The following is a 24,491-nucleotide window of genomic DNA, read 5'->3' on the forward strand; positions in this document are numbered from 1 at the left end:
ACGAGCCAGTTCCTCGCTCTCTACAAATCTCACAATGCAGGTTACTTGACGCCGCGTACGAATACATTAAAGCGTAACCAAGGGGGGCTCAGCGTCCGTTCTAACGTATGTTATTCCGATCGTGTGTGTAGTCAATGGCGTAACAAACTTAGTCTGATTATCTTCCTGGAATTCCACGCTGACCAGCAGAAGGCCTGGTTATGGTTGCAGCAGCCAATTATTGTCACCAGCGGAGATCCCGTTTTCAGAATGCTTGTTTCCATGTATTAAACAAGGTTTCAGTTACTGTGTAACGCTTCTTGAGTATTTCATCTACATCCACATCATATCTTGCAAGCGACCTAACAGTATGTGGAGGAAGGTACTTCTGATACCACTAACTGATCTTCTCTTACCTGTTCCATTCGCAAATGGCACGTGTTGATATTTACTACTGGTAAACCTCTGTATTTGCTCTAACTTCTCCAGTTTTTTTGGTTTGGTTTAGTTTGTGGGTCCAGTTTTTTCGTCGCTGTCATGTCGCGAGTTCTTTGTGAGAAGACTTAATACACTGACGGGAACAAAATCTAAACCCCGAAAAAAAATTCATGTAGTGTAGAAAATTTCGGGAGTAGATTTTTCTAGTTAACACATTAGAGTTATTAACACTGTAAGATCACAGGTTAACATAAGTGCAAGATAAGCTGTTGCAAATGTGAAATATGCTGGTACATTAATACCTGGCATAACCGCCAGTATGTCGAATGCAAGTGTGTTTTACAGATTCTGGGGGTCTGTTTGTGGGTTGAAGTTCCACGACTGTTACACTTGGTCGGTCAGGTTGACACCAGAACTGTCGTCCGATGGTGTCCCATATGTGCTTGGTTGGAGAGGGATCTGAAGACAGAGCAGCCCAAGGCCGCATGTCGACAGTCTGTAGAGGATACGGGGCTACAACAGCGGTACGTGGGCGAACGTTATTCTCTTGGAAAACACCTCCTGGAATGCTGGTTCAAAATGGTTCGAATGGCTCTGAGCACTATGGGACTTAACTTCTGAGGTCATCAGTCCCCTAGAACTTAGAACTACTTAAACCTAACTAACCTAAGGACGTCACACACATCCATGCCCGAGGCAGGATTCGAACCTGCGACCGTAGCGGTTGCGCGGTTCCAGACTGTAGCGCCCAGAACCGCTCGACCACATCGGCCGGCCCCTGGAATGCTGTTCATGAAGGGCAGCACAACAGGTCGAAACACCGGACGAACAAATAATTTTACCGTCAGGGTGCGTGAGATAACCACGAGAGTGCTTTTGCTGTCATACAGAATCGCATCCAGGTATACGTCCAGTGCGTCTAGCATGCAGACAGGTTGGTTGCATGCCTTCAACTGGCCTCTTCCTAACGGACACAGGGCCATCACTGTCACCGAGGCAGAACCAATTTCCATCAGAAAACACAATAGACCTCCACCCTTCTCTCCAATGAGCTCTTGCTTGACACCAATGATGACGCAAATGGCTGTGGTAAGGAGTCAGTGGAATGCACGCTACTGGACATCTGACTCGGAGCTGCCTTCGAAGTAACCGATTCTCAACAGTTTGTCGTGTCACGGTGGTGCCAACTGCTGCTCAAATTGCGGCTGGAGATGTAGTAGGATGGGCCAGAGCCTTAAGCCGAACATAATGGTCTTCTTTCTCGACAGTGTAACGCGGCTGTCCGGAGCCCAATCTTTTTGCGACCGTCCATTCTCGTTACAGGCACTGCCGTCAATCATGTACTTTCGCTACATTCCTGCCAAGTATTTCTGCAACATTGTAGAAGAAACATTCAGCTTCTCGAAGCCCTGTTACACGACACCGTCCAATGTCAGTGAGGTGATAATATCGGCGTCTTTGACGCCTCAAAGGCAGCCGGCACTCACCACGTCCAATCTCAAAGGCAACTAACGCTCACCAACTTTACAACATTTATTTAAATGAAACCTGATTTACAAAATGGTTCAAATGGCTCTGAGCACTATGGGACTCAACTGCTGAGGTCATTAGTCCCCTAGAACTTAGAACTAGTTAAACCTAACTAACCCAAGGACATCACAAACATCCATGCCCGAGGCAGGATTCGAACCTGCGACCGTAGCGGTCTTGCGGTTCCAGACTGCAGCGCCTTTAACCGCATGGCCACTTCGGCCGGCCCTGATTTACATCCTCATAGTGGTGCTACTAGCGCCACTCTTATGCGGCTGGTGCGAAACTCGAATAGATATCATCTTCCAGATGTAAAAACACGCCTACCAATTGTTATTTATATCGCATAGTTCCTTCTTAATGTTGCAATTTTTATTTCCGTCAGTGTGTGTGTTGTCGACTCTTCCCATAGAAAGCTCTCATGAGATAGCTGTACTACACCTCTCCTTGATGCACAACGCCTCACTTGTAGCGCCTGCAACTTGGGTTTGTTGAGCACATCTGTAACGTTTGTTGTGACTTGGCAAGACAGCCAAGCCACCAGGAGGTGAAGCCAAAAGGCACACGTTTAAGCTCACGCAGGCTGGCGTGAGGTCTGGAACAGTTAAAGGATTTGAGTCTAGCAAATAAAGTACGTAGCTGTTGGAATACTTAACTTTAATCCATAATTGGTGAACATCGGTCTGACGGTACATGCATCACAAGATAAAATAGCAATTGATAATGGCGCCTTGCTAGGTCGTAGCAAATGACGTAGCTGAAGGCTATGCTAACTATCGTCTCGGCAAATGATAGCGAAATTTGTCAGTGAACCATCGCTAGCAAAGTCGGCTGTACAATTGGGGCGAGTGCTAGGAAGTCTCTCTAGACCTGCCGTTTGGCGGCGCTCGGTCTGCAATCACTGACAGTGGCGACACGCGGGTCCGACGTATACTAACGGACCGCGGCCGATTTAAAGGCTACCACCTAGCAAGTGTGGTGTCTGGCGGTGACACCACAACGTTCTCGCCAGCCGCTGTGACCTAGCGGTTCTAGGCGATTCAGTCCGGAACCACGCCACTGTTGCGGTCGCAGGTTCGAATCCCGCCTCGGGCATGGCTGTGTGTGATATCCTTATGTTAGTTAAGTTTAAGTAGTTCTAAGTCTAGGGGACTGATGGCCTCAGATGTTAAGTCCCATAGTGCTTAGAGCCATTTGAACCAATTTTTTGTAACGTTCTCGCACTGACTAAACGATTTCGTGACGGAACGCGCCGCTCTTCGTTGGATTTTCTCTATCTCTTCTCTCTGTCCTGCCTGGTATAAGGATCCCAGACTGAAGAACAGTACCAGAAAAAAATCGGCCGAACAAGCGCCTTTTAAGCCACTCCCTTCTTGGATGAGTAACATTTCCTTAAGAAAAAAGTGAAATGATCGTGCGGCATTGTTGGCCGGGAGACTCCAACCGGGAAAGTTCGCCCGCCGGGTGCAAATCTTATTTAAGGTGGCGCCACAATGGTGACTTGCGTGTCAGGGATGATTCTGATGATGAGGACAACCCAACACGCAGTCCACGGTCGGAGAAAGTCTTCGACCCGGGCGGGAATCGAACCTGGGTCCGCTTCTTCCTATGACCCTCAGCCTAGCATCTGCTTTTCCTACTACTCGTTTAAGGTAATGTAGTTGTACAGTAGTGAATTTCTTTTCCAATGTATGCGTTTTCCTTGATTCTCTGATTACCTGCTGGAAGTAGTTTTCAGACGAGACATTCAGAATCTCGGTTCTGGCACCACCTTTGATACCACGACTCTCCCAATCTACACCAAGCAGGTTTAAGTGTGTTACAACAGTATGACCAGGAAAATGACTAACGATATTCTGCAAATGAAACATCCTGGCAGATTAAAACTGTGTGCCCGACTGAGACTCGAACTCGCGATCCCAGGCTGTGGCTAAGCCATGTCTCCGCATATCCTTTCTTTCAGGAGTGCTAGTTCTGCAAGGTTCGCAGGAGAGCTTCTGTAAAGTTTGGAAGGTAGGAGACGAGGTACTGGCAGAAGTAAAGCTGTGAGTACCGGGCGTGAGTCGTGCTTCGGTAGCTCAGATGGTAGAGCACTTGCCCGCGAAAGGCAAAGGTCGCGAGTTCGAGTCTCGGTCGGGCACACAGTTTTAATCTGCCAGGAAGTTTCATATCAGCGCACACTCCGCTGCAGAGTGAAAATCTCATTCTGGATATTCTGCAAGTTCTCTCTGACGCACTCCACCATAAGATCTCATGATCCAGGCGAACTACAAAAGCATACGATTACAATTTTGACCGACATTTGATGCTTAACCTCCCGAAGATTAATTCACATTCGGAATTCTTGATAACTTATCTAGATGTTATCGAATTATTTATTGCAATGAATACGCAACCACCATTGGCGACTAACCCATCCTTACGACAAATGTTCCAATCTGAACTTAGGATTTCGTTGCTGTTTCAATCAACTTTATATTCGTAATAGTATTGTTAACTTTCAATAAGCGGTATTAATTCCGGGACCTTTTTATGTTATAATAACCTTTTCTATTTACGATCTGCGAGGCCCAACATTCTTTGAAATCCTTGAGACTCATGTAACTTCAATTTTGGCTGGAAATTCCTCTCTGATTCCAAGGAGGGGTCTTTTACCCAAAAATTCACCATCCGCACTGCAGATACAATCCGCTACCCTGGTTTTTCAATTAACTTTGGTGCACTCAGTGATTAAAATTATCCAGACACTTTACGGAAGAGACTACTGCATGTCATGGAAGCATACCCGCCGTTATAAAATAAGATGTTGGCAGCATATAAGCAATAACAGCGGGTTGGCTGGGTCAGTAGAGCTCAGAGGTATCTAACGTAGTCCTAGGAAGCGATGTGAGTAACAAATCACTTCTCTAAAGCTGAACAAATTCTCCTGTTGGTGATGTGACTATAAAGTGGAAACGTGATGAACAACCGCAGCTAATAAAAGACCAATTAGAACTCAAGTATAGACGGACAGAGATGATCGAACATTGTGAAGGGTAGACGCAAGAAACAGCATGAAATAAGTGGTAGGAATCGCTCAAGAGTTCTAATGTGCTACCAGGAGGGCAGCTAGCACTATGCGTGGAGAGCTAAAAAGAATGTGATACAATGGTCCAATGCTGCTCATAAGCTACACGTCTTTGCAGTCAATTCTGAGAGAATCCAGAGGTGTTTTAAATAGCGACGACGCAGGGAAGTGATTGGCTGGAAACCTGTCATATGGAGTGATGAATCACGCTATACCCTGTAGCAATCCGATGGAAGGGTTCAGGTTTGGAGACTGCCTGGAGTACGTTATCTGCCATCACGTGTGTATATGTAACAGTGAAGTATGGAGGAAGTAGTTTTACGTTGCGGGGTGTTTTTTTGAGACAGAGTAGACTTCGCTCCAGACCCCTGCATCCATCATCGCTACCTCCTCTGGTTTCGACTCCTGAGAAGGAATGGTCAGCCACTTCTCCACAGACACTCGGATATATAACTGAAAGTGTCTCCGGCGGAGCCAATAGCCGTCCATATACTTTTGACCAAATACTATATGTTTGCTTTTACTTCGTATATATGGCTTCAGTGACGTGGTGTGCCGTATTCCAGCATCATATAAGCACTGCAGGAATGAAATGTGTCCTACAGCGTTAACTTGGCACTCGGAAAATAGTGTAAATTCACTAATAACTTATATCTTATATTTACAACTTGTTTGTGAATTGTTCAAAATGGTTCAAAGGGCTATGAGCGCTATGCGACTTAACTTCTGAGGTCATTAGTTGCCTTGAACTTAGAACTAATTAAACCTAACTAACCTAAGGACGTCACACACATCCATGCCCGAGGCAGGATTCGAACCGGCGACCGTAGCGGTCGCTCGGTTCCAGACTGTAGCGCCTAGAACCGCACGGCCACTCCGGCCGGCTGTTTGTGAACTCTACGTTTTTTCGACCGTAATGATAAGTGAATTAGCTGAACACCCATATATTTAAAATACCTTTCAGCGCACTTATTAAATTTGATGTGTATGAATTAATCACGCTCAGAATCATCTGTTCCAAATGCAGGTTATCCATTTGCACACAAAGTTGCGTAAGGATGCCGAATTCTACGTTAGTATTCATGTATATGCCCCATCGTATCTTACATTCTGTCCTTGCCCGTACAGAAAGTGTACAAAATTATGGAAACACCACAAACACCTAAAACAAACAAACAGAAAACCGTCAGCATTCAAAAGAGCTCAAGTGTTCTCAATGTGTACAAAACTTATCCTGTATGGTTTTCTTACGGACTCCATACTATACTACTTGCAAAACAGTTGGAAGTTGCAAGATCCCCTCGCTTCTAAACTAATATTGTTATTACTCAGCTTAGCCGCGAGTCCGTAGAGGGTGGTATATGTGACGTACGGTATGACTGGTCAGCATTTCCACCCGGTATTAGCGAGTGTGAGTTGGACCTTCCTTCATCTGCCTTGGTGTGTCGTGTCGTCGGATTTCCTCCTACCCGTGCGGGGTACAGTTCTCGTAAATGTTGTCCCGTGCAGATTCTTCATTGGCGCATTGGATGTCTCTGTCGGCGGAAGCTAATTATCTGAAACTGCTGTCGATCAACTTTGGGGTATCTGTTTGCTCGAAATTAACATTCAGAATGCCGCAATATCACTTTTATTCCTATTAGATCAATAATGAAACACTCATGTCACAAACTACTCGTAACCGAGAGCATGGCTACTATCGAACAAGACAGGAAGAGCTCTTAACGCCGACTGCGCAGTCCGTATGTCTTACTAGTTTCGTCACAGTTCGTGGATTTCCGATCAAGTTCGTACTTACTAAGATATGCATTTGTTAATGAACAGGTGTGAATTTTAACGAGAGCAAAATTATGATAAATAGCTTTAAACATCCAGAGTATTCATGTTGTCATAAATGACTTTAATTATTAAATATAAATAAACAAAATCTGTGACTTTGGCGCCAAGATGGCGGTACTTCCCGTCATGTATATTTCCCAGGCTAACGCTTGTTGCTACTGCCCAGAGCCGTGCCCCACCCCACTACGCGCGACATATGGTCGCTTCGCCACCTAGCCAGCCAGCGTGGGAAATGCTCTCCGACTCATGGCCGGCTACGGTCTACAGCACTTCCTAACTGTCGTGAATACATCAAGAAGAGACAGTAATTTATCAAAACTGGTAAAAATGTCTTCCTCACGTAAGAGGCACCTTACAAATTACAGGCAACGGTGATAGATGTGGATGTCGATCACGAACAGTTCTCCACAAAGTGGATCACACGGGCTCAATAACATTAAGACACGGTGACTGTGGTGCCAAGAGGGGAGGCGACAACTCATCCTCGTCCCCTAAAAAAAAAGTCCAGGACGATGTGAGTAGTGAGAACAGGGGGCCCTGTCCTCTAGGAACACATCGTCTCCCGATCGGCCAGAATTGTCGGTTATCCTCGTCAGTAAAGCCACCTTGCAGAGTAACCATAGTGACCATGGAATACGACGATATGGCGGCCCAAATCATTACCGAATAACCGCCAGCTTTAGCCTTTGGACACAAACTCGGCCGGAAACTGAAAACAGTGTGCAACGAGACGCATCTGGCAAAAAGACTTTCTTCTATTGTTCCGTGATCCACATTTTATGTCTACGGCACCACGGTTTCCTGTAATGGGAATTTGCGTCACTGATCAATGGTTTTGGAATTGCAGCTCGCCCCGAAACTCCCTGCTAACACATCTCATTTCGTGTTCTGTTGGTACTCACAAGATTCACAAGTGCGACTTTCCATTCTCCTGCAACGTCTGCAGTTGTTGTCCTCATATTTTTTGCTACAGTTATCTTCAACGACCATCGGTCACGATCTCGCAGCGCACACTTTCGTCCGCTTTCTGACTTAGAGGTTGATGGTTTTTTTTTTTTCGCCTTGCCCTTTCTCTGTATGCATTGTAAATCTGCGATATGGTGCATCATGAAAGACGAAATATTTCTCTTACCTTAGTTACGAAAGCACACACCATACGAGCGCCAATAATTTTCCCATTTTCGGAGTCACCTAACTCCGGCGTAAAGCATTCACGACTGCACAGATCACTGTTCTGACCACGACTGACACAGCATACGGAGGGCATTCGCTAGGTGTCGTTCTAGGCTCTAAGTATTATGGGACTTAACATATGAGGTTATCAGCCCCATAGAACTAAGAACTACTTAAACCTAACTAACCTAAAGACAGCACACACATCCATGCCCGATGCAGGATTCGAACCTGCGATCATAGCGGTAACAGGGTTCCAGATTGAAGAACCTCTCGGCCACACCGGCCGGCTGCCGTTCTTGGCCAAATGCAACAGCGCAACTCAGAGGGTCGGCTGGCAGCTGAATTTATGTTGGAGCGCGCATTTTCGGCGGTCTTTCCTTATATTTGTCCAACCCCCTATATGTCTCTATCCATGTACGAAAGTTGGGCGACAGTTGTCACAGTAATAACTGTAGTACTCTTTGCTACTTCGGGACCAAAGCGTTGTTTCCATTCAATAGGGGCGTTTACACAAAGTCGTTCGTATAGGACAGTATGTGAAGTAAGATGAAAGCTGCGTACGAAAATTTTTGCAGCGGTGCAAGCGGATTTATGGGGCGGCTGTGTTCCATGTTATAACCGAGAGGAGGGCACTTGCACTGTGAACAACCTCCTGCCAGTTAGCGCAACGGTCTGAAACTTAATAGGAATCCACAGAGTGTTCATAAGTTCTCGATACAAACTTCTAGATCTTGCAGAGGAGAGTGAGTGCCTAATGTTTTAAATAGAAACCCATGTCCGGCAACGTACCGTTTCAGTTCAGGTGTTCAACTCGTCCACTTCTGATTGAGGAATTGAATTATTCGTGACGCAGTGCTAGGCGCTTCAGTCTGGAACCGCGCTGCTGCTGCGGTCGCAGGTTTGAATCTTGCCTCGGGCATGGATGTGTGTGATGTCCTTAGGTTAGTTAGGTTTAAGTAGTTCTTAGTCTAGGGGACTGATGACCTCAGATGTTAAGTCCCATAGTGCTCAGAACCATTTGAACCATTTGAACTTAAATATTATATGCTTACATTATTCCAAAGCAGAAAAATCTAATGCTCTGTTGGAGACGCAGAGGTACTAATAGATCCGGCAGCAAGGCAGACGTTAAGCGACAGCAAGTGACCATGTGACATTGTACTCGTCACCCGGTCTGCGCTAGTGTGTACCAGGACAGGCGACTCTGAGACTTTTCTGAAGCAGACACTGAAAACTTTCAGCAGACGCGGACGCTTCACACAGCTGCACTGAAACAGTCGTAGAACGGAAACAGTAAGTTTCCGAACACGAATTTCTATTCAAAGTCTTATGTACTCACTCCCCTCAACAAGGCCTAGAAGTTTGTAATGGAAATTTCAGAACACCTTGTGCATTAATTTAAGGTACATATATTAGATATGCATTCAACTACCTGTTTACACATTAGTCTACTCACTGTTCAAGGGCCAAAGGATAGAGGACTTCTATTGGAATCTACGGTGAATTGTAATGAGATGCGATGTACACCTTGTTTCTGTGTCAGTCTGTCTCTCACCTTACATTTTCTCATTTCCTAATTAGTTTAATATCTTGAAACATCCTGGCAGATTAAAACTGTGTGCCGGACCGAGACTCGAACTCGGGACCTTTGCCTTTCGCGGGCAAGTGCTCTACCAACTGAGCTACCCAAGCACGACTCACGCCCCGTTCTGCAAGGTTCGCAGGAGATCTTCTGTAATGATAGGAAGGTACTAGACGAGGTACTGGCAGAAGTAAAGCTGTGAGGAGAGGGCGTGAGTCGTACTTGGGTAGCTCAGTTTGTAGAGCACTTGCCCGCGAAAGGCAAAGGTCCCGAGTTCGAGTCTCGGTCCAGCACACAGTTTTAATCTGCCAGGAAGTTTCATATCAGTGCAAACTCCGCTGCAGAGTGGAAATCTTATCCTGGAGTTTAATATCTTGTTGTGTATGAAACACATATCAGCTGTAAATACAATGTATTTCGCAATTATAACGACTGTTTCTGGTTTCAAATTAGCAGATGCTCTCCAAACAGTCATGTGAAATTTTCCTGAAGCGATGTTTTAATTATCAATTTAGTCAGAAAATAATTTTTAAACAGAAACAGAAAATAGAGGGTGATTTCACTTTTCAAAAAAAAATATTTCACCAGATATCTTCTGTGAAAAAGCCCCTGTTGCAGAAAGCTGTGCGGTAATGTTATTTGACAGGACTGAAATAAAAGCGTAAATATTTCAGCCTGTTGTCAGCCTTTGTACTGGTCCATTCGTTGAAGCGCACGTGTGCGAAGCTCTTTTGTTGGATGGGACGTGTGTACTGTGAAGGTGAGTGGGTGGAGGAGCACAAGTGTTTGCGTATGTGTGTGTGTGTGTGTGTGTGTGTGTGTGTGTGTGTGTGTATGTATGTGAGTATGGGCGCGCGAGCGCGCGCGCACCCGAACGCGTTCTCTGTGCGTGCCAGAGAGAGTGGCGCGCGGGGCGCTAATTCCGGACCAGGAGACCCTGTGTATCACTGCACCCTGAGCGGCTTCGGCGGGCCAGGTGGGGCCAACTCGGGCCATGCATAATGAAGAGCAGTCGGCGCATGAATAATGGCCGGCGGCGCGGCGCGGCGCGGCGCTGCAGCCGGGCCACCGCCGCGGCCATCGGCGTCCGCGTAATTGCCGCAGCGCGACGACGCGCCGACAAGCGGCGAGCTGACAGCCGAGCGGCGCGGGAAACACACCGCTTCCCGCTGGACAACACCCGTCTGTCATTCTGCCGTGCTGTGCGTCGGCGCAGCAACAGAGACCGAGCCAAATTATGTTCTTGTTGCACGAACTAGGAGATCTAGAGGCAATAACAGAAGTTCATAATCACAAAAGTTGGAAAGAAAAGCACAGGTACAATGAAGATAATAGGGAAGAAGCCATGGGTCAGCTGGTCGATGAAAGAAGAAAGCACAGCAACGTGTAGCGAAATTCAGAAATACAGACGTACATTGAATTAGGAATGAAGTTCATGGGCACTGCAAGGAAGCTAAGGCGAAATGGCTACACGAAAATATGAAGAAATCAAAAATGAAATTACTGTCGGATGGACTGACTCACCATTTAGAAGAGACAAAACAGTTCGAAGAAAATTAAAGCACGGGAGGTAACGTTATGAGAGCAATGGGAATTCCACTGTCAAATGCACAGGAGAGAGCGGATAGGTGGAAAGAGTACACTGAAGGCCATTATGAGAGGGAACAGTTGTCTGAAGATGTGACGGAAGAAGAAACAGGAGTCGACTTAGCCGGCCGGAGTGGCCGAGCGGTTCTAAGCACTACAGTTTGGAACCGCGTGTCCGCTGCGGTCGCAGGTTCGAATCCTGCCTCGGGCATGGATATGTGTGATGTCCTTAGGTTAGCTAGGTTTAAGTAGTTGTTAATTCTAGGGGACTGATGACCTCAGATGGTAAGTCTCATAGTGCTCAGAGGCATTTGAACCATTTGAGGAGTCGACTTAGAAGAGATAGTTGATCGAGTACTGCAATAAAAATTTAAAACAGCTTTTGAAAACTTATGATCGAATAAGGCAGTAGCGATAGATAACACTTCATCGCAATTTCATAAGTCATGGGGGAAATGGAATGAAAGTGACTCTTTGCGTTATGTTTAGAATCCATAAGTCTGGCGATATACCATCTGAATTTCGATAAAACATCACCAACTCAATTCCGAAGATTGCAAGAGCCGACAAGTGCTTGCATTATCGCACAAAGAGCTTCACGTCTTATGTATACAAGTAAAATGTAAATGTCGTGTGACTATGGCCTCCCGTCGGGTACACGGTTCGCCGGGTGCAAGTCTTTCAATTTGACGCCACTTCGGTGACTTGTTCGTCGATGGGGTTGAAATGTTGATGATTAGGACAACACAACACCCAGTTCCTGAGCGAATAAAATCTACGACCCAGCCGAGAATCGAACCCTGGCCCTTAGGATTGACATTCTGGCACACTAACCACTCAAAAACCGACGGGCGGCCATGTATACAAATTGCTGGCGACAATAATGTACAGAAGAATGGAAAATAAAACTGAGGACCTGCTAGATGAGTATTAGTTTGGGTTTAGCAAAAGATAAAGGCACCACAGAGGCAATTCTGATGTTGAGATTGGTAATGGAAGCGGGACTAAAGAAGAATCAAGACACGTTCAGAGGATTTGTCGACGTGAAAAAAGCGTTAGATAGTGTCAAATGGTGCAAGGTGTTCGAAATTCTAAGAGAAATACGGGTAAGCTGTAGCGAAAGAAGGGTAATATACAATATGTACAACATCCAAGAGGGAACAATAAGACTGGCAGATCGAGAACAAAGTGTACGGATTAAGAAGGGTGTTAGACAGGGATGAAATCTTTCGCCCCTACTTTCTATGCAAGCACCAACAGCGGAAAAAAAAGAAAGATTTAAAAGTGTCATTTTCAGTGAAACTGAAGAAGAACAACGTGATCTTCTGAATGGAAGGAACAGTCTAATTAGTACGAATGAGGACTGAGTGTAAATCGAAGATAGGCCAAAGTAATTCGAGGAAGCAGATATGAGTACATCGAGAAGCTTAACATCGGGAGTGATGATCTTCTAAGTAGATGAAGTTAAGAAACTCTGCTACCTGGGCAGCAAAATAGCCCATGACGGACGGAGCAACGAGAACATAGGAAACAGACTAGTACCGGGAAAAAGGCCATTCCTGCCCAAGAGAATTCTGCTATTAGCAAACATAGGCCTTAATCTGAATAAGATATTACTGAAAATGAACGTTTGTAGCACAGCATTGTATGGTAATGAAACATGGATTCTGGAAAAACTGGAAATGAACATTATAGAAGCTTTTGCGATGTGTTGCTGCAGAAGAAAGATTAAGAAAAGGCAAACCTACGTTTCTAGCATTTGTAGACTTAGAGAAAGCTTTTGACAACGTTAACTGGAATACTCTCTTTCAAATTCTGAAGGTGGCAGGGGTAAAATACAGGGAGCGAAAGGCTATTTACAATTTGTGCAGAAACCAGATGGCAGTTATAAGAATCGAGGGGCATGAAAGGGAAGCAGTGGTTGGGAAGGGAGTGAGACAGGGTTGTAGCCTCTCCCCGATGTTATTCAATCTGTATATTGAGCAAGCAGTAAAGGAAAAAAAAGAAAAATTCGGAGTAGGTATTAAAATCCATGGAGAAGAAATAAAAACTTTGAGGTTCGCCGATGACATTGTAATTCTGTCAGAGACAGCAAAGGACTTGGAAGAGCAGTTGAACGGAATGGACAGTGTCTTGAAAGGAGGATATAAGATGAAAATCAACAAAAGCAAAACGAGGATAACGGAATGTAGTCAGATTAAATCGGGTGATGCTGAGGGGATTAGATTGGGAAATGAGACACTTAAAGTAGTAAAGGAGTTTTGCTATTTGGGGAGTAAAATAACTGATGATGGTCGAAGTAGAGAGGATATAAAATGTAAACTGGCAATGGCAAGGAAATCCTCTCTGAAGAAGAGAAATTTGTTATCATCGAGTATAGATTTAAGTGTCAGGAAGTCGTTTCTGAAAGTATTTGTGTGGAGTGTAGCCATGTATGGAAGTGAAACATACACGATAACCAGTTTGGACAAGAAGAGAATAGAAGCATTCGAAATGTGGTGCTACAGAAGAATGCTGAAGATAAGGTGGGTAGATCACGTAACTAATGAGGAGGTATTGAATAGGATTGGGGAGAAGAGAAGTTTGTGGCACAACTTGACTAGAAGAAGGGATCGGTTGGTAGGACACGTTTTGAGGCATCAAGGGATCACAAATTTAGCATTGGAGGGCAGCGTGGAGGGTAAAATTCGTAGAGGGAGACCAAGAGATGAATACACTAAGCAGATTCAGCAGGATGTAGGTTGCAGTAGGTACTGGGAGATGAAGAAGCTTGCACAGGATAGAGTAGCATGGAGAGCTGCATCAAACCAGTCTCAGGACTGAAGACCACAACAACAACAACTGCAGAAGAATATTGAAAATTAGGTGTACTGATAAGGTAAGGAATACGGAAGTTCTCCCACGAACCGGCGAGGACAGGAGTATATAGAAAACACTGACGAAAACATGGGATAGGATGGTAGGGCATCTGACAAGAGATCAGGAAATAACTGCCGTGGTACTAGAGGAACTACAGAGGGTAAAGACGCCAGAGGAAGGTACAGACTGGTTTACATTCAGCAAATGACTGAGGACATACACTATGTGATCGAAAGTGTCCGGACACCCCAAAAAACATACGGTTTTCATATTAGGTGCATTGTGCTGCCACTTACTCCTTATCAGCGACCTCAGTTGCCACAGACATCGTGAGAGAGCAGAACGGAGCGCTCCACGGAACTCACAGACATCGAACGTGGTCAGGTGGTCACTTGTGTCATACGTGTGTACGCGAGATTTCCACACTCCTAAACATCCCTAGGTCCACTGTTTCCGATGTGGTAAGGAAGTGGAAACGTGAACGGACAAACGCAGCACAAAACCGTACAGGCCAACCTCTTCTGTAGACTGAAAGAGACCGGTGACAGTAGAAGAGGGTCGTAATGTGTAATAGGCAAACATCTATCCAAACAATCACACAGGAATTCCAAACTGTATCAGGATCCACTGCAAATACAGTTAGGCGGGAGGTGAAAAAATTTTGGATTTCATGGTCGAGCGGCTACTCTTAAGCCACACATCACGCCGGTAAATGGCAAACGGCGCCTCGCTTGGTGTAAGGAGCGTAAACATTGGGCAACTGAACAGTGGAAAAACGTTTTGTGGAGTTACGAATCACGATACAAAATGCGGTGATTGGATGGCAGGGTGGGTGTGGTGAATGCCCGGTGCACGTCATCTACCAGCGTGTGTAATACCTGCAGTAAAATTCGGAGGCGGCGGTATTATGGTGTGGTCGTGTTTTTTCATGGAGGGGGCATGCACCCCTTGTTGTTTTGCGGGGCACTATCACAGTACATGCCTACGTTGATGTTTTAAGCACCTTCTTGCTTCCCACTGTTGAAGAGCAATTCGGTGGTGGCGATTGCATCTTTCAACACGATCGAGCACATGTTCATAATGCCTTTGGCGGAGTGGTTACACGACAATAACATCCTTGTAATGGACTGGCCTGCACAGAGTCCTGACCTGAATCCTATAGAAGACCTTTGGGATTTTTGGAATGCCGACTACGTATCAGGCCTCACCGAGCAACATCGATACCGCTCTTCAGTGCAGCACTCCGTGAAGTATGGGGTGCCATTCTGCATGAAAGCTTGCAACACCTGACTGAACGTATGCCTGCGAGAGTCGAAGCTGTCATCGAGACTATGCGTGGAACAATACCATAATAATTTCCAGCATTACCAATGGATGGTGCCACGAACTTGTAAGTAATTTTAAGCCAGGTGTCCGGATAGTTTTGATCACATAGTAAGAAATTCGTGGCGTTGTGAATCAAGCCAGCCAGAAGCCTGGTGACCATTCTCGCAATGATCGACGACACAGGGTGAAACGGTCCATGTTCCTGCTTACTATAGGTGGTCACATGGAGAAACGATCCTTATTCATACTTACTATGGGTGGTGATAAAGTTTAAAAAAATCAAGCTGCGACGACAAAACTTGGTGATAGTGTGTATTGTCGACGTCCTGACAGGACGTGGGTAATAATTAGTTGTGGGTGGCACCACCATAACGTCGTACCGAGTGAGAGGGAGTAAAAGCCTTGCTCAGGTACTTAGTAAGAGAACAGAGAGAATTATTCATCAAACTAATATGTTTTTAAGCCAACGGCTTTGGCGTAGTGGTAAAAACGTTTCCCGTCACATTCCCAAGTTAAGCGCTGTCGGGCTTGGCTAGCACTTCGGTGGGTGACCTTGCGGGTCTGCCGAACACCGTTTTCAAGCAAGGTGCATCCAGCCATTATGAGGTCATTTGATGAGCTACTTGATTGAAAAGTATAAGCTCCGGTAACGAAACCTAACAATGGCCGGTAGGGCGATGTTCTGACCACATGAATCTTCATATCCATAAACCAGTGACGTTTACCACCTGAGGATGACACGGGAGTAGGTCGTACCGTCGGACCTTTCGAGGCTTCTTCGACCAGAGCTTAGCTTTTAGGATGTATTTAAACAGGTTACCTTCGGACCATTTACCAACTTATTAGAAAGGTATTTCCTCTACTGGGAGAAGTGTGTTCAGTGACTTGTCTTTGTGGCTCACTGGCCTGATTAAAGTTCCCTCTGACTGTTCCACTTATTATGAGAGCCTTAGCTTCTACCCACCAGAGAAGAATACTATGTTCTGACTCGTTCTGATTTATTTTCAAGCCTCCTGTATAAATTCACTAACAGAGTCAAGTACAGACACCTTTTGTTCTTCGACCAAATATCTGACACACAGGCAAAGACCCCCATTACTTCTGACACTTATGTTCAAGTTAGTTGCTCACTGGAATAGATTACAGATTTCTTGTAGACTTACTTAGGCACGGCTCTTTATTCCACGACATCGAGTCGGTTCTGCTGCTTATCCAGCATCTTCGTGCACACCTAATATTGAGCTATGCTCTGATGGCTCCTCACTGATCCATACTTGGGACAACTTATTGCCCGTTATCGTAAAACAATGCTTTGTCTGCGTGTCTTGTCACTCATTGTCTACTTTCTCTCCCAGTTTTTCCCGAGTTTCGGAAAGCATCCACCTCCGTTTATGGAGGCGCTCAATGCGTGAGGTTTGCTGTCAGTGCCGTGTTTCAGCTACCGGCTATGTCAGCATGACATAATACGGTCTCCTTTCTGGAACCGAATCCACGAATGAGGAGTCATTTCTCATCGTAGTGTTTATCTCGTAGCCTCCTCTTTAGTGTGCCCTGGGTCCACCCTGGCCCAAGGGTTTGTTTACGCAAATGAAATTCGACAGCCATTAAAGTGACAATAAAGTAATGAAACTGGACAGTGGGGACAAGCGTTAGTCCTGCTGTACATATTCATTGTTATAGCTACACTTTTTTCTCCGAAGGTGGCTTTCTTCGTGGATATCTCGAGTGCAGTACCGTAAGAAACCAGCGGGAAGGGAAGCCCTATTGCGATAAAGACACCTTCTCTATTTGTTACAAAATTTTCCACCATTAGAAATACAGTAATTAATACATTCACAGTACACAGCAACCAGAAAATTAATACATTAAAATCTTTACCAAAAAAGTCAAAATACCTAAAAAATCACTGAACATTGAAGCACTGCGACATTATCTATTGCGCATATGATACAGTTGTACGGCATGTTGGCAGTTAAAAATCGCGAAATGTGAACCAAAACATCAGTGTTAAAAGCAAACGAAGTAACAGTACGTTAAAAAATCTTTATCACCTCCATCCCTTTACAAGCGTAATAACTGTACCGTAAAAGAATCATGTGCATATATGGTGAGAGTGCGGTTGTAAAGAGTGGGGTGGGGGGGGGGGGGGGTTGGTAGAGATGAGATAGGGGGAGAATGGAGGGCTGGTAAACGAGGTGAAGGGAGAGAGTGAAGATGAAGGAGCACTAAAAGGGTGGCAAGTGGGCAGACATGGCGACGAAATAAATAATATATTATCAGTAACAGTAAAACAAACTTATTGAAACTGGGTCAGAAACGACTACTTGTCATTTTTACAGTTACGTAAATAAGAAGCGCCGCGGAATAGTGGACTCAACAGGGAAACTGTATTATATGTTACTCAAGAGCAGTTGTACAAATAATATGTGCCAGGAAAGGAAAACTGTTTCTTTAAAGAATGTAATCGTGAAGACCACGTAATCAGCCATTAAGCCGAATTTTGTAATCTGCCATAATGATAATATATTATATACATCCTTCCCACGTTTGCCCACTTGACCCCTTTTAGTGCTCCTCCATCTTCATGCTCTCTTTCCCTCCTTCCTCCCCCAAATCACCTTTTCCCAGCCCTCCATCCTCCCACTATCTCTTCCCCTCTCCCCTCCCTCTACATCCCTACTCCCACCCCATATCCTCATGAGTGTGTTTAAGCTATGTCTTCCACAGGATGGCAAGTACGTTTTCGGTGCTTTGTGAAAGACAGCTTAGTCGTTTAATATCTGCTTTTACCGAGGACGTGTCAGAAAAAAATTGTCTTCACATATATTTGTAAAGTTTGTTATGGTAAAATTATTACGCTTGTGAAGGGTTGGAAGTGATGAAGCCTGTTTAATCTCCTATTATTTGGTTTTCTTTTAGTACTGATGTTGTGGTTCACATATACCGGTTTTTACATGCCAACACCACACAGCTTTGCTATACGCACCGTATGTGGTACTGTTATCCTTTTCTGTTCAGTGATTTTTAAGTTTTTGACTGTCTTTGATAAAGATTTTGAAATTATTAATTTTATTGTCTAGTTATGCCGTTAGTGTATTAATTGTTTTATTTTTGATTGTAGGAAATGGGGTAATATATACGAGTACAAAAGTTTCCTATATCCTGACAGGGCGTCCCCTTCCCGAGGTTTCCTTACGACAGTGGGAGGAGTAGACTGCCAGTTGTCTGCAAACGCTGTACATGTTCATCTGCATTTCGCAACACGAATATATTTTTGACATGCCTATTGAATTTTTGGATATACCGTTTTGACTACCGGGTACGTAATTCTTGAAACGAGAAGTTCTGTATTTTTGACGTGTGCTTAAAAATTTTGTAAGAACTGTGCTGTACATGACTGTAAATTTGAGTTTCTGTCCTGTAGGATCATTTGAAAATAGGTTCCGGCCCAGAACTAGTCATCAAGTTAATGAAAAAGTTAAATTTGTAACTTTGGCTGGTTTTGCTCTGTATTGAATAACAGAAGTTGCTGACTTGCAATTATTCCAACATGCTGCAAGTTAGGAAATCATTGGGCTGTCGTTCTGGATATGCCTGCCACAGTATGGCTTCTTTGTCCAAGGAATAAATAAGAATTACAGCGTCCACGTGAGGAGAATACTGGGGATGGGGGAAAATTTCATTTCCCGGAGCTGGAGCGTTGATGTAGAGGAGGCTCGTGTTGGAAACCTCCCGTAACCAAGTTAACAGAATTCTCCTGTTTGACTTTGTCCATCGCAGAGGTACTCTGTCAGCACAACACTACGGTAGTACCAAAAGGCAAACCCCTTGTACGAAAGTACGCTTGTCTGTCCTCTTCTAGGTCATTGCTATGCAGCATGGGATCGTTACCGCAATGGACTGACACAGGACATCGCCATCTAGATATAGTGGCTTTCCAAAACCGCACGTACAACCCTAGCTCGCCTTTCTCCTCAATCCAAAAAATTCTCATTTACGCCGGCCGGGGTGGCCAAGCGGTTAAAAGCGCTACAGTCTGGAACCGCGCGACCGCTACGGTCGCAGGTTCGAATCCTGCCTCGGGCATGGATGTGTGTGATGTCCTTAGGTTAGTTAGGTTTAAGTAGTTCTAAGTTATAAGGGACTGATGACCTTAGAAGTTAAGTCCCATAGTGCTCAGAGCCATTTGAACCATTTGAATTCCCGTTTACACCTCAGCCTACTCGGTATTCCCCATGAACTCGAACAGCGTAGTGACTAGCTCATCTGGCTAGAGAGCAGGAGACCATGGTTCGAATCCCGTTCTTGGTACTAATTTTCGTATGTCGGTTCAGTATGCATACGTACGTCATAGGTATTTGGGACTTGGAAATGTCTCTGGAACCATATAGTTTCATTTGAGAAAGCACTGAGTGTGCCCCGACTGCTGCAGTGAGTGGCAGGTTAAACTAGATTTCTTGTGTTCATCTGTAGGAGCATGTAACTATACTGGACATCGTGGCAAGTCAGAGGGCAGAATATCTGCGTTTTTAGTGTTTCCACAGCAAAGTTCCGTGATATATCCTCAACCAGTGCCGGCGACAGCGCATGTTTGTTTGGGTGTTTCCATTATCTACTATTATCCATGGCATTATTACTTTTCAGATTTCTTATTGTGAACACCTCTGATGATTCTGTGGCAGATACGAAAGCTGTTACTAATTGGAAGCCTTCCTCCATCTTCATACATCTACTCAATAAAGACTGCAAATTGTGTATAGCCTGTAAAGTTGTTGTATAATTTCTTTATTTGTGTGCCCATGTTGTCTTTAATTTCTTTGTAATTATTGAGGGCAATGTAATTCCACCTTTGTAAGTACAAGAAGATGGATGTTTAGGACACAAACACATATCGCTTATTGAAAAAAAGTTATCGATGGTCTGCAAAAGGAAGATATTTAAAATTCGACTTGCTTTCTAGATCGGGGAACAACTCGTTAGAAGATACTGGCTGACCTTACGGTATTTCACGACAAATTTTTCGTTAACACTGGGAAACATCGTCTGCTTCCAAGTTTTTGTATTATTTCTTCGTTTGCACTGGTGACTTTGTCCTAAGCACACGCCATTTCAGTGTTTCCCCCTTCAATACTTGTGTGTGTTACCTTCCCATGCCCAATTTCATTTCTCCCTTTCCTCTTCACTCTCTTGCTCCAACTGACTCTCCATGACACTGCTTTAGTCTTACTGATAACTCATTTTTGCTTCATCCTCCCTCAACCTACTCACCACTTAGATTTCCAACTCTAACACTACTCCTTCATTTCTCTTATTTAAATAGATGTACAATAACATAATTAATTGCAATAACGCACAAATGGCGAATTGCAGAAAACCAAAAAAATAAAGTTACAATTTTAAATCAAAGGAAAACAAGTGGTAAAGTTTGTAACACTACACAAAACACACGATACTTATTTAACCAGAAAGATGGAAATAAACAGAAGTAGTACTACACTGTGTTGTTTTTAACATAAAAAATGCATAGTTCTGCGAGGAGGTGTGATGTGAGACCAGAATCTACTGTGCTAAGTAACGAAATAACCGCAAAACATGAATGGTGTGAACGAAAAATCAGCCACGAAATACCGTAAGGAAAAATAAACATCTAATAAAGATCTATCTTTAGGAAGCAAGTCAGACTGAGAATACACTACTAGCCATTAAAATTGATGCACCAAGAAGGAATGCAGATGATAAACTGGTATTCATTGGACAAATACATGAGACTAGAACTGACATGTGATTACATTTTCATGCAATTTGGGTACCTAGATCATGAGAAATCAGTACCCAGGACAACCATATCTGGCCGCAATAACGGCCTTGATACGCCTGGGCATTGAGTCAAACAGAGCTTGGATGGCGTGTACAGGTACAGCTGCCCATGAAGCTTCAACACGATAACACAGTTCACTGGCGTATTGTGACGAGCCAGTTGCTCGCCCACCATCGACCAGACGTTTTCAGTTGGTGGGAGATCTGGTCAGGGCAGCAGTCGATCATTTTCTGTATCCAGAAAGGCCCGTAGAAGACCTGCAACATGCGGTCGAGCATTATCCTGCTGAAATGTAGGGTTTCGCAGGGATCGAATGAAGGGTAGAGCCACGGGTCGTAACACACCAGAAATGTAACGTCCACTGTTCAAAGTGCCGTCAATGCGAACGAGAGGTGAGCGAGACGTGTAACCAATGGCACCCCATACCATCACGCCGGGGGATACGCCAGTATGGTGATGACGAATACACGCTTCCTATATGCGTTCACCGCGATGTCGACAAACACGGATACGACCATCATGATGCTGTAATCAGAACCTGGATTCGTACGAAGAAATGACGTTTTGCCATTCGTGCACCCAGGTTCGTCGTTGAGTACACCATCGTAGGCGCTCCTGTCTGTTATTCAGCGTCAAGGGGAATCGCAGCCGTGGTCTCCGAGCTGATAGTCCATGCTGCTGCAAACGTCGTCGAACTGTTCGTGCAGATGGTTGTTGTCTTGCAAACGTCCCCATCTGTTGACCAAGGGATCGAGACGTGGCTGCACGATCCGTTACAGCCATGCGGATAAGATGCCTGTCAACTCAACTGCTAGTGATACGAGGCCGTTGGGATCCAGCACGGCGTTCCGTATTAGCCTCCTGAACCCACCGATTCCATATGCTGCTAAGAGTCATTGGCTCTCGACCAACACGAGCAGCAATGTCGCGATACGATAAACCGCAATCGCGATAGGCTACGATCCGACCTATATCAAAGTCGGAAACGTGATGGTACGCATTTCTCCTCGTTACACGAGGCATCACAACAACGTTCCACCAGGCAACGCCGGTTAACTGCTGTCTGTGTATGAGAAATCGGTTGGAAACTTTCGTCATGTCAGCACGTTGTACGTGTCGCCACCGGCGCCAACCTTGTGTGAATGCTCTGAAATGCTAATCATTTGCATATCTCAGTATCTTCTTCCTGTCGGTTAAATTTCGCGTCTGTAACGCGTCATCTTCGTGGTGTAGCAATTTTAATATCCAGTAGTGTATATTTCGTTAGGGACCACTGATGATGTTTTATTTCAATAAAACGATACGAATTTGGTGACAAAAACATGCATTATCTTGTATTTGCAAAAGCGAGTTAAAAATACAGTGTCTCTCAATTATTTTGACTGATTTAAAGTGTTCAAAATGTTCAAACGTGTGTGAAATCTTATGGGTCTTAACTGCTAAGGTCATCAGTCCCTAAGCTTGCGCACTACTTAAACTAAATTATCCTAAGGACAAACACGCACACCCAAGCCCGAGGGAGGACTCGAACCTCCGCCGGGACCAGCAGCCCAGTCGATGACTGCAGCGCCCCAGGCCGCTCGGTTAATCCCGCGCGGCAATTTAAAGTGGCTCTCAACAAATTCCACTTGTGCCAACCTCTTCATAGCACTCGCAAGCTTCGTGCTCCAATCTGTTTTCTCCTCCAGTTTCTACCCTATATACCTGACTTAGAAGCAAGGTAGTTATTTCTTCACGTCTTAACAGACGTCCCGCCTTCTTGTCAGCGTTTTCCATTTACTCCTTTCCTCGCAGTTCCTCTGAAGGACCTCCCCATCCCTTACCTTATCAGTTCCTGAACACTAGTGAACGACGGAGAAACCAAGCGCGACTTTGGCTTTAATGACGGTGCGCTCGCTGTTTCGCCAGCAACCAGATAGCGTCGCTGGAGGGCGACTGGCGGAAGACGTGCGGCTCGCTGACCAACATGTTCGTGGGCGAGAACCAGCTGACGGAGCTGCCGGCGCCGCCGCAGCAGTCGGCGGACGGCGCCTCGCAGCCCGGCGGGCCGCGGCGCTCCTCGCTGCGCGACTGCAGCAAGCTGACGTGGCTCAACGTGGACTCGAACCGGCTGCGCGCGCTGGAGGGTGGCGCGCTGCCGCCGTCGCTGCACACGCTCAGCGCCTCGCACAACCTGCTCACCGCCTTCCCCGGCGCCGCGCTCGACGCGCTGCCCGGCCTCTCGTGGCTCTACCTGCGCGACAACTACATCACCCAGCTGCCGGCGTCCGGGCTGCGGCCGCGCAGGCACCGGCTCGAACAGCTGGACCTGGGCGACAACCGCATCGCCAGCCTGCCCAGTAACCTGTTCAACGGGTGAGTCTTCTAACAACCCTACCACAACAAAGGTCAAAAATTAATTACGATTGTAGTGTTGCTCACACCGCTAAATATTGCATTTTCGGGCAACGACAAAGTTATACGAGGGCTATCCACAAAGTACATTACATTTTGGAATTGAAAATAAATAAAGTATTGGAAATTTTTTTTATTATATACAGATGAAAGCCACACTTAAATACTACTTTTCTACATAGTTGCCATGTAAATTAAGGCACTTATGGTAGCGATGGACGAGCTTGGAATTTCCTTCGTCATAAAATTCGGCCGCCTGCGCCTTCAACCACGTAGTTACCTCTTCTTTTGGGACAGAAAATGTGTGATTTTTGTGGATTTCCTGGAAAGAGGCACTACAATAAACTCTCAAAGATATTGCCAAATTCTGCACAACCTCAGAAGAGCAATACAAAACAAGCGCAGGGGAAAGTTGGGCTCAAAGATGTTGCTGATTCACGACAACACCCGGGCCCACACGGCAAATGCCACCCGTGAAGTTCTCGAATCTTTTAAGTGGGAGTTGTTTCCTCATCCGCCGTACAGTCCCGACCTGGCACCGAGCGACTTCCACTTATTCCCAGCAATGAAGAAGTGGTTGGCTATGCAGCGTATTGATGACGACTCACAGCTTCAAGAAGAGCTAACCACGTGGTTGAAGGCGCAGGCGGTCGAATTTTACGACGAAGGAATTTCCAAGCTCGTCCATCGCTACGATAAGTGCCTTAATTTAAATGGCAACTATGTAGAAAAGTAGTATTTAAGTGTGGCTTTCATCTGTATCTAATAAAAAAAATTCCAATACTTTATTTATTTTTAATTCCAAAACGTAATGTACTTTGTGGATAGCCCTCGTATTGTGTGGCAGATGTCATTAGAGCTCAGTTAATAAAGTCATTTCTTGAAATATTGGATAA

The 24,491-nt window shown here is 45.2% G+C and overlaps 1 protein-coding gene across 1 annotated transcript in view; it reads left to right on the forward strand.

Moving 5' to 3' along the window:
• The window catches only part of LOC126456628 (chaoptin-like), a 176,992-nt gene that overhangs the window by 66,909 nt on the left and 85,592 nt on the right, over positions 1–24,491 (forward strand). Inside the window, exon 4 of the mRNA XM_050092371.1 lies at positions 23,110–23,556. Coding sequence (XP_049948328.1) covers positions 23,110–23,556 — 447 coding nt within the window. The remainder of the gene's footprint in view (positions 1–23,109; positions 23,557–24,491) is intronic.

Source organism: Schistocerca serialis, chromosome 2 (genome assembly GCF_023864345.2).
Source record: "Schistocerca serialis cubense isolate TAMUIC-IGC-003099 chromosome 2, iqSchSeri2.2, whole genome shotgun sequence".
Lineage (NCBI taxonomy): Eukaryota > Metazoa > Arthropoda > Insecta > Orthoptera > Acrididae > Schistocerca > Schistocerca serialis.